Below are 10,830 nucleotides of genomic sequence, written 5' to 3'. Positions count from 1 at the left end.
GCTGCTGTGATATGCTTATTATCAAGCATTTGCTTGAGCCAAAGTCAAGAGAAATTTATGCAACAAACTCAACAGCGAGAAAACTAATGTCAGGGTGCAGCAGCCCAAGAACTGAGACCACTGAGACGCTGTGTGTTGCCATTTGTTGAATTCAGTCTAGAAGCCATGAAATGTTTATTCTGAGTGACATAAGAATAAAGAGATAAACAGGCACAACTTTTTATTAAGAGTACAAACACAAAAACAGCAAAGACGATTAAGAAGCAAAGGCATGTCTTACATTTACTATGGTAAATTTCACCACACTAAGAAATAAATATTTTGGTTGAGTACACAACATTTATTAGTAAAACAGTATAAGGCTAAAGCACTGGTTAGTAAGTTCCTCTCACACACACATCTCTATTCAAAATTGATATAAGCATGCATAGCTACAGCAGTTACAGCAATATAGGACATATCTGTTTGTGGTTATGCTTGTACCATTTTTTTCCAGAAAGAAAAAAAAAAAACTTTGTCACTGGTTAACCAACCTTGGGAGAACACTTCTCTGAAAACATAAAACATTCATAATCAAGTAATGGATCCCATATCTCTCTCTCTCTCTCTCTCTCTCTCTCTCTCTCTCTCTCTCTCTCTCTCTCTCTCTCTCTCTCTCTCCCCCTCAGAGTTCTGCTAATTTTGGTTGTAATTTTTTATCTATCTTCACCAACTTCTTCTATTTCTTGGTCTCCTCAATCTGCTCCACCTCACTGGACTCATCCACCACTTTGCCGTTGACCATCGTCTGAGTCACCACCTTCACAATCTTCCTGGTGCGAACGTCAGGCTCCTCTGCACAGAGAAAAGAGATGGGATGAGATGAGATGAGATGAGATGAGATGAGATGAGAAACAAATGATTTGGAATGAGTTAAGTTGAAATAACATATATAACAACATATTACACATCTATATAAGAGATATATGAGACTAGTTGAAATGAGATGAATATGAGATTTACACAGCTGACAGTGCAAACTGAGATGCAGAAAGAAGAGAGGATAATGTGGAGATGATGAGACACGGTAGAGAAAATATTAGAAAAATATGATTCGAAGAGATTAAATATGATGAGGTGATAAGAGAAGAAAGTTGAGAAGAGAAAGGTAGAAGAAAAAACATTGTGAGGGGAGATGAGAAATAAAAATGAGAATAGCTGAGATCATCGTAGTCGTTTTCATTCATAATACCCCTGTGGTTTTTCACTGGGAGCAGCTTTAACTCTTCAACTCTTGTGTCTCACGAAGACGTTACAGCCTTTGACTCTGTGTTGTCTTTGGTCTTTTAATGTTGTGAGACAAAGATGAACATTCTCAAAACACCCTCCACTTTGATAATCCTGCAGCGTGAGTCAGTCGGATTAAGACGCAGTTACAACATTGGGATAAGTGTTTTCACGCCCCACTTTTGTTGCTATAGGAGCTGAGCTGTTCGTGGTGTTTGCATTGTTTGGAAGTTCATAAAACTATCATTAGTCCTGGGCCTCTCGGATGCGTGTGAAAGAACATATGTGTGTCTGTCAGTCTCACTATGACGCTGTCTCAAATTCACATCTGAATCCAAAAAAGGTGTGGCTATTATGCAGCAGCTGTTAAATAAACATTTGTGAACAATTTGCTCGGCTTATCTCCTTCATCATTTCATCATCAATTCAGTCTTTCTTTACCTCCCTGATGTTTCCTTCAGGCTCTGATAAGATGCATTCAAAATGAATAAATGACCACTACTGCGATATTTGCTGTTCTATTGTACTATTATATAATACTATGCTTAGGTCTTTCTGTTGTTCTGACGTACAAACGGTGACTTCATGCTCTGTCATCAGATAAAAATCAAAATCCAAGGACTCACTTTTCGGTGGAGGAGGAACTTCTTTGACTCTATGGGGTAGAAAGAAAATATTTAAGAATCAACGGTGACCTGTACACAAGAGCAACACATTTAAAGGAATGTTTCAGCATTTTGGGAAATATGCTTATTTGCTTCATGGAGGAGAGTTAGATGAAGAAGATCGATACCATTCTCATAGCATATGAGTAAACATGAGGCTGGAGCCAGCAGCTGCCGGCTGAACTCTAAAGATCACAAATTCATACTCACGTATTGAAACAGAAGTGTAAACACAAGAAGTTATGGTTTCATGGGGAGTTTCATCACCTTTGGACAGAGCCAGGCTAGCTGTTTCACTCTGTTTCAAGTCTTTGTGCTAAGCTATGCTAAAGGGCTGCTGCCTGTAGCTTAATATTTTGTATTGATTTTCTCATTTAATCCCCAACCCTGAAGAAAAATTCTCTTTTATGACACTTGGGTCTTATTTTTGTTTTGTATTTTTGTCATTTCTGTACACTGTACTGAGATCTGGGAACTTGATGTTATCACAGCAACAAAGGGCGACTAAACTATTTTGTTTGGAGGTAAAGGCAAAAGTGAGTGAACCCAAATTGTTGGTATTAATCCCCTTTTACATAGGAAGACTACAGTAAGTGTGGACGGTCAAATTTGTGAAATTTCAACAAGGAATTTGGTCTATCTACTATGATGGATATTTACAACGAACAGATTGATGATCAGATTCATGAAGTTTTTCTTCTATTTAGTGATGCCACAAAACTCCCACATTTCAGCATTTACCTTGAATACAAAGTTATCATTACACCTCAAAGTCAAAACAATGAAAATAAGACCTAATTTTTTTATGAAACTAAAATTCCCATTTCAATTTAAGATATTTAATCTCTCCCATTTCTTCATGAGATTGATGAAAACTCACGTTTCCTCTCCCTCCAGCAGGCGCCTGTAGGTGGCGATCTCCATTTCCAGGTTCTGCTTGATGCGGAGGAGCTGCTCGTAGTCGGTCTTGGTGCGCTGCATGTCAAGCCTGAGCTGGGAGAGGTCGTCCTCCAGCTGGCTCAGGGTGGCTTGCAGCCGCTCCATCTCACCGGAGTATTTCTGACCTGTCTCACCCAGGTTACCTTCCAGTGCTGCTATCTGAGGAGAGGGAGGGAAAATAATAAGTGAGCTGGCCATCTGTATCTGTATACCTGGGTCTTATGTTACCATTGTCTGTTTTTAATGTGGCTCAATGTTGTCCAGTTCAAGAAATGTACCAAAAAAAGGAAAGAAAAGAAGTTCTAGCTTTTCAACTTTTCAACCTCCTCCTGTTTCCACAGGTGTTTTCCAGTGGAAAGTAGACCTCAAAAATATCTCCTGATTCTGAAATTACTTCCTAAACCATTATCAACAAATACCTGTGAACTGACAAGGCCTTGGCATCCACAGCAAACACTGAATTGCTCAGACATGATTACCCAACTCACCACCAAAACTCACCCCCACACAATTTAGCAACTGAATCCACTATGTCCTTGCATGACTTGGCGGCGTGGGAGAATGTGTTGACTGTCAAACAGGATTACAAAAGAGAAAAACAAAACGACTTTTCCCAGACGCTCAGATGATACAGTAGCATGGAAATGTACGAATTAAGAAACAGGTCTACCTGAGACTTAATCTGAGCATCTGAAAGGATTTTTCTGTGTTGTTATTTGACAAATCCCTTATTAAAGCTGCCTTTCCTTAACACAACACCATAACTCATCAGGGCTTTGTGAAAAGGTAATACTCGTGACCATGTTTTTTCAATCATGATCATGGAATTTGCACTGCTTGATGTATTAGATTTTGTTTTCACAGCTTCCAAATGTATTATTGTACATTGTATAAAGTAATTATTTTCTCAGTTTAGTGGATAAAGAAAGTATCTATCTATCATCGTCTATCTTATATTTAAGAAATCCCTTAAAGTTAATTAAACCATTGCACATTATAGTCTGAGTTAAGGTTTCCTTAAAATAAAAATAGTTGCAAAACACCCTTCATTTCATCCATAAGATTTCCTTAAAATGCTCACTTAAGTATGTAACAGTGTCTTCTTATCTTGGTCTTATATTAAAGAAATCACTTAAAGTCAGTTAAACCATTGCACAAATGCCTTAAGTTAGGATTTCCCTTCCTTCCTATTTTCCTGTGCTTTACTTCATTTTTCAGAGGAAAATATTGAACTTTTTCTCCACTATATTTTCTTAATTTAAATGAGTTAAAATTCTGTCACATCGTCGCCATTGTTGTTTACATTTAACCACGAGCGAAGCCCGTAGTCGCGTGTGACGTCATTCACGAGACCGTAGCGAGAGTACATCAATGAGCTAATGGACACATGAATATCCCCTAGTCAGTTCCTGCTGGCTCCACATACATTTTGTTCAGGTTCCAAATGTCACTGTCAAACTTTTTAGTTCTTATGCAGCCAAAAGATGCGAAAAACTCACACATTTGCTTTGTGCGTGGGAATCTTTTACCTTTAAACCCAGCAGTATATCGACTGTATGTCATTTAATGTGGCTAACTTGTGCGTTCTTGAGATGTTTCGATCCACTTGTCACATTCCCCTAGGTGTAGCAGCTCACCTGCTTGTGCAGACTCTCCAGCTCCACCTCCAGGGTCTGCAGGAAGCGCTGCCTCTCGATCAGCTCGCTCTGGGCTCCTCTCAGAGCCTCATTGCTCTCCTTCACCTCGTTCTGCACCGTCTCCAGCTGGAGAGGGAAAAAAACACACACAACCACTTTTTTTTTTGTTGAGACTTTTGCTTAACTTTATTCTGGCCATTCAACATCATCTGAAGTATTTGATCCAGAATCACTTGATTGCACTTTCTCTACGCACCTTCTTGCGGTACCACTGCTCCGCCTGCTCCTTGTTCTTCTTGACAATCCCCTCATACTGAGAACGCAGGTCAGACAGAATAGTGCCCAGCTCCGGCCCGCTGGTGGAGTCCACCTCCACATTCACCTCATCTCTGGCGATACGAGACTTCATCTGCTCAAGTTCCTGCAGGAGGAGACATAGTTTATGTACTTTGTGTTGCTTTGTCTCAGTGTGTGTATGTGTGTGTTTATTTCTAAATGAAAAGAACATTATGGTTGCACTGTGTCATCTTTAAATGAACTTGTGTGGATATAATTGTGTGCACAAGATATGTCTGTGTTGATAACAGGCGACATATGGAACCAAGAACAGTTGTGTGAATCCTACACCACAGTACAGCAGAGAGGATGTGAGGGCATCTTCATTATTCAGGTATTCTCCATCAATAGTTGATGAGGCAGAGCTCAGTTTACCCCTGGCCTTTCAACCCGCATACATACACCTGGTACACTCCTGCTCATGGTGGATCTCTTTCACTCTCTCTTCTCTGTGACATTGTGTTTTGTCACATACAGTTTATTTTAATGCGATGAGGCTGCTATTAATGCTCTTGATTCATACACTTTTCCAGGCTCTGTTTTGGACATTTAAGTTAAATGATATTATTTATTTTATGTACAGTGATTGTATCCTTGCTTGGGAAGGGGAAGTATGAGAGAAAACAGCATGATCTAGTTTCACAGTTAACCTCCACAGATGCTGATTTTCTCTGTCTGTGGGAGTAAAAGCCAGTATTTTTTTTATCATGTTGGATTGGCATAGGAGAGAGCATGAAGGAGGCACCTACAGTCCAGAGTGAGTCAGTTTAATAGACTGAGCCGCCATCTCACCACTATCGTCACAACAGACAGGATCCACACCTTCACATATAGCCAAATAAGTCAAACAATCAAATTTAAAATAAGTATATATCACTAATATACATGATTTTTGTGCCTAATGCAGTACACAATTCACATACAGCAAAATAATCAAGTCTCATTTGTTTAAATTAACTCTCAATATCTGCACTCGGTTATGGTTTTGTGTTTTGAGGTTTGAATTGGATCTGTGTAATCTTGTTCCAGTGTTGGGGAGATTAGTCCTTCCTTTGGTGAGAGGGGGTAAGTTTATCTTAGTTGTTCTCCCCCCCCAGAGGACACTAGTCCGGCGCCTTGGATCAGCTGATTGGACAGAAAGAACAGGTTTGGGAAACCAGATCTACCTGCTCCCTTTGTCTGTAGTAACCAGAGGACCCCCCTCTAGCTCTCTCTCTCTCTCCCTATCTGTCTCTCTCTCTCACTTCTCCCTCCCTACATGTCCTTTTCCTTCCTTTCTAAAAAGACCTTGTGAGTACATCAAATTGGGTCAAACATCTTGTTGTTTGTGAGAGCTGGTTGGAGAATAAGAGAGAGCGCCAAATGGAAAATGAGATGAAAGGTCACATGTCAGAGAGGTAAAATAACCATGGAAGGTATTTTAAAAAAAAAATGAGAACGGAGAAATAGACTTGACAAACAAACTTACCTCCTCATGGTTTTTCTTGAGGAAGTAAAGTTCTTCCTTCAGGCTGTCCAGATCTCCCCTCAGAGAGGCAATGATCTGCTCGTGGTCAGTCTTGGCCTTTTTCAGAGCGACACAGTCTCGCTCCACAGACTGACACATCACCAGCTCAGTCTCCCACCTTGTGAAGGCAGGAAGAATAGCAGAGTATGGTGTATTACAGTGAACTCAAAGTTTACACAAAACCTCTGCAGACAGGATACTCAGTGTTTATTTACTTTCTTTTTTTTTTATTGCAATACGAAGATATTTTAAAGCTCAGATATCTCTGCAGATGGAAAGTAAACACATATATAAGAAAAGAAACATTTGTGTTGATGAAGTTCTGTCCATGTCTCTTTGCATCATAGTAATTAGTCTAAATACTTGAACATGACTATGCACTCAGGAAAAACATTGGAAATGAATGTTTGCAGCTGTACAAACCCAATGATTAATTTCCAATATTAATCAGAATTTGCGTTAAATTAATCAGTCTAATATTACATTATTAGATGTTAAAAAATATTAGTTATTAAATATCAGACAGTTATTACAAACATGCACAGCGTGAGCTACAGCAGGAAACAGATGTACTGACTCATTCATCAAAGACATGGATTAAACACGAAAGGTCTCGGTAAGTCTTATCATAAAAGACAAACAACCAAAACCACTTTGAGTTTGTCATCTCCAGAATGTAATCAGTAATCACTCACTTGATTCTGAAGTCATCGGCGGCCAGTTTAGCGTTATCAATCTCTAACATGAGACGAGCGTTCTCCAGAGTCTTCTTCCTCACCTGACAAACATTAACACGTAACAGGGTTATGAGATCCAGCATCCTTCATTAAAGTCTGCCTTCATGCTGAACTCTATTACATGGATACATTCTTCTACATGTGATGTATTGTGTTTTGACTATATTTGGTAAACTGACAGGAACAGAGTGTTTATGTTGTGGAATTACTAATGGTGAAAAGACATCTGAAGATTTGCGTCCTTGTCCAATAAGCTCACACACATTTGAACTTCATTAAACTTTAACTATTTCCCTTTAGTCAAAATAACTAAAATAATTATTAACTTCGTGTTGACCCTGTTGGTACAGAATTAACTCAAAGATCAAATGTGGGTCCGATTTGGCTTCTGAGGAATGAGGCCCGTGGCGCATTTGCATGAATGTTTTGTCTATGTAAAAATCATCAAGGTCGTCGTAACCTTGGGCTTTGTTGATGGACATTTACGAAACTCTGAGCTTGTAATATGGCTCTCTAGATGGACCTGTGTGTAAAATATATGTGGCAGCATGTTCCCTCTTCTCCCACCTCTTGCTCAACAGCGTGAGCTTGAGCCATCATGGAATCAAGGTCACGACCTTTGGGAACGCGGTCGAGCATCAGCTGCTTGATCTTCATCTCCAGGTCTGCGTTGGAGCGCTCCAGTGACCGCACCTGGAGAGACACAAGAAGACTATCATGTTCACAGTATGTCAGCTTGCTGCTAATAGTATCATTTCCTTGTCTGCATGCTGCCAAGCTGAGATACACCCATCACATATTTGGCTGCTGGCCAACATCCCAACACTGCGGTACTGTGCAATGTATCCAACCTTGTCCAGGTAGTTGGCCAGACGGTTGTTGAGACTCTGCATGGCTTCCTTCTCGTTGGTGCTGTTGCCGTGCAGACCGTTAAGCTGGAGGCTGATTGGCCCGTTGAGGTCCTGGCTGATGGAAGCCGAACGGGTCAGCGGGCTGGCTGCCGCAAAAGAGACTGAGGCACGGGAGCGAGCGCGGCTGGTGTCCATCAGAGAACGGCTGGAAAAGGAGGGCTGACGGCCCATAGAGAAACTCCTCACCGACATGCTGGAGGCCATGATGGGTGGCTGTAAAGGCTGGAGAGAAAACAGATAGCAACGCATAGAAACTGGGAATTAGACAATGTTGTGTTGGTGAACTTGTGAGAGACAAGATGGAGGCGAGTTGTGAAGACAGAAACAGAACAAGAGCACAATCACAGATGTTACGTCTATTCCAGCTCTTGCGGGTCCAATTCTCTGAGAAGAGAGTGGATGGATGTCACTAGGAAAATACACAACTCGGAGAGCCAGACTGTTTGACCTATTGCAGTCATTTAAATCTAGTGTTACATGAGATCTGGCTGCAGTGAAAACTCTTTTGTGGCTCTTAAGCAAATGTGTTTTATTCTAGTATTTGGCCAGACCTTAATGGAAATACAAGTAGGGCCTAATATTCAAGACAGCTGAACGCCCACTGGAAATGATGAAACGAGTCCAGTCCGGTCATTCATACTAACCATACTTTTATGGTCAGAGTCACTTCAGTCTGCCATTCTCAGCTCTGCTCAAATACAACTTCAACTCGAGTCAGTGTAAAATCTAAATGTAAATGAGTACATCGCAACCCCGGGTCGAAGAAGAGCCTCTCACCGGGACTGAGGACACTCTCATGTAGTCTATTACTATGATAATAAGATGCATTTTATATTTAAGAGGAGGATTCATCATACAGAAACAAACAGAAAAGATGAAACATGGCTCCATAGCCTTCATAAAGAAGACTGTTGAATATTTCTGGCTAAATGTCGTTTAAAAGATTCTGCAATCTAAAATTAGGATTTTATAAATGTTTCTTTTTATATGCAAAGAACATTTTATTGATATTATGACTATGTGACATCTTTTTCTTTCCTCCTATTTCAACCTCATTTGACAATAAGTTTAACATGCATTCACATTACTTCCTGAACGATGGTGTTTGAATGTCAAACATAGTACAGGACAGGGTATCTCTGTCTATGTGTGCGCGTGCGTGTGTGTGTGTGTGTAAAGTTTCGCGCATGCTTGCTTTTGTGTGTTTCTCAGCAGGGTTTCAGTGGCAGATTAGCGGTCAAGGGAACCTCTCTGTCTCTCTGTCACTTGATCCTTCCTACATCGTTCCCACAACACTACAAAGGACCCAGCAGGAGACAGACGCTCCTTGTTCCGATGGAAGATAGAGCTTGGGAAAATTATCAGGAAAATTTTCAGAGTGAATTCCGGTTTCACAAGGAGGCACTTTGTTCAATTCATTTTTTTTTAAAAAAAGAAAAGAAATCATCCCACCAATTGTTGACAGGTAGTTGTGCTGACAACTCTGAATGAGAGTCAACAAGAAAATAAGAGTCATTTGCTTGAGGCTATTTGTAGCAGCTTTTTCATCCTATTTTAATTTAGATAAATCCTTAATTTTTTTCATAATCTCAACTAACTTAATTTAACTTACTAAAAAGAAAAAGTAGAATTATTGAAAATAATTAAATAATCAATTTTAATAATTGTAACTGATGAAAAAAAAGAACATTTCTTAAAAAAAAAAAATGAAATCCATCTTACCAGGATTAACTTCAGATAAAGTCAGGGTGGGATCCAGAGGAATGCAGGAGGCTCTGAGCTGCTGCTGCTACAGGTGAGCTTATATGCAGGTGTGCAAGAAGTAGGAGGAGCTAACGCTAGTCAGGAGGTGTCTTTGCTCCATCGGAGGGTCTTGAGAGAGGACGGGTTGGAGTGTTGTGATGAAAACTTAGCATGTACGCTGCTGATGACCTTTTTATTTCAGCTTGACCTCTCTAATCGAAATCCACATCTATGAATATGCACATATTTTTCTTTTCTGGACACAAAATGTGTCCTACTTCAATGAAAAGTCCATTCTCAGTGTATGTGCTCTGGAGTTTAAAGTTTCCACATGACACTTGTGTGACTTGAAACCATGAATGCCTTTTTAACCGGTTAAAAATCATATATAGACATTTTAAACTTGGATTTCTGGTCACCTGAAGAATGTAAATCCAATATTCCCCCTCCTGTTCACTCTGTTTTCACTCTCTACCAACTCCTGAGGGAAAAATAAAATCTGGCTACCAACATTTGCACCTCACTGACATTCTGTGAGAGAAGAGAGCATTCAGTATTCCACCTAACAGCATCTCTGACCCACAATGAGACGCGCCCTCTCGCGTATCGTCACCATCCCTTTACTGTTTGGTGGGTGGAGCCCTGCCTGCAGTTCTCTAGAGCGCTCCTGTTAGTCATCTTGCTGTAACCTGACCCTCCCTCTACCTGCTGGAGATAAAATATTCAACAAGTCACTCGGACACAGAAAAGCTGCTGGCCAAAGCATTTTGAAACAAATATGATGTGGGCTGTAGAGGCTCAATTCAGACAGGACAGAATTACACACAGTTTACATGCAGAATCAAAACAGATTAAAGTTTAAATTCTATACTCCCCCCTATAAAAATGTGTCCATGTTAATAAAGTTGTGACTTTGAAGGATGAGGTTGCTGTGTTTGTGGTACAGGTGAAAACCTCACTGAATGTTTACTAACATTTATTTACACTGTTCACACCCCCAAATATGTGTGTGTGTGTGTGTGTGTGTGTGTGTGTGTGTGTGTGTGTGTGTGTGTGTATAGCCTGATCACCTTTGTAGATTATCACAAA

The 10,830-nt window shown here is 40.2% G+C and overlaps 1 protein-coding gene across 1 annotated transcript; it reads right to left on the bottom strand.

The window, feature by feature from the left end:
* Positions 1–219: 219 nt before the first annotated feature.
* On the bottom strand, positions 220–9,919 carry LOC111234207 (keratin, type I cytoskeletal 18-like). Its single transcript, XM_022762170.1, has 10 exons — positions 9,721–9,919; positions 7,939–8,220; positions 7,655–7,780; positions 7,046–7,128; positions 6,312–6,468; positions 4,764–4,928; positions 4,508–4,633; positions 2,812–3,029; positions 1,893–1,921; positions 220–834 (listed from the first exon to the last, which is right to left on the bottom strand). The coding sequence occupies exons 2-10, from the start codon at positions 8,200–8,202 to the stop codon at positions 719–721; spliced, it is 1,284 nt and encodes a 427-aa protein (XP_022617891.1). The 5' UTR covers positions 8,203–8,220; positions 9,721–9,919; the 3' UTR covers positions 220–718.
* Between the last annotated feature and the right edge of the window lie 911 nt (positions 9,920–10,830).

This window comes from Seriola dumerili, unplaced genomic scaffold (assembly GCF_002260705.1).
Source record: "Seriola dumerili isolate Sdu_G_001 unplaced genomic scaffold, Sdu_1.0 BDQW01000442.1, whole genome shotgun sequence".
In the NCBI taxonomy this organism is placed as follows: domain Eukaryota; kingdom Metazoa; phylum Chordata; class Actinopteri; order Carangiformes; family Carangidae; genus Seriola; species Seriola dumerili.
Note: the sequence above shows the minus strand (reverse complement) of the source record. Positions and strands in the feature narration are given on the sequence as shown.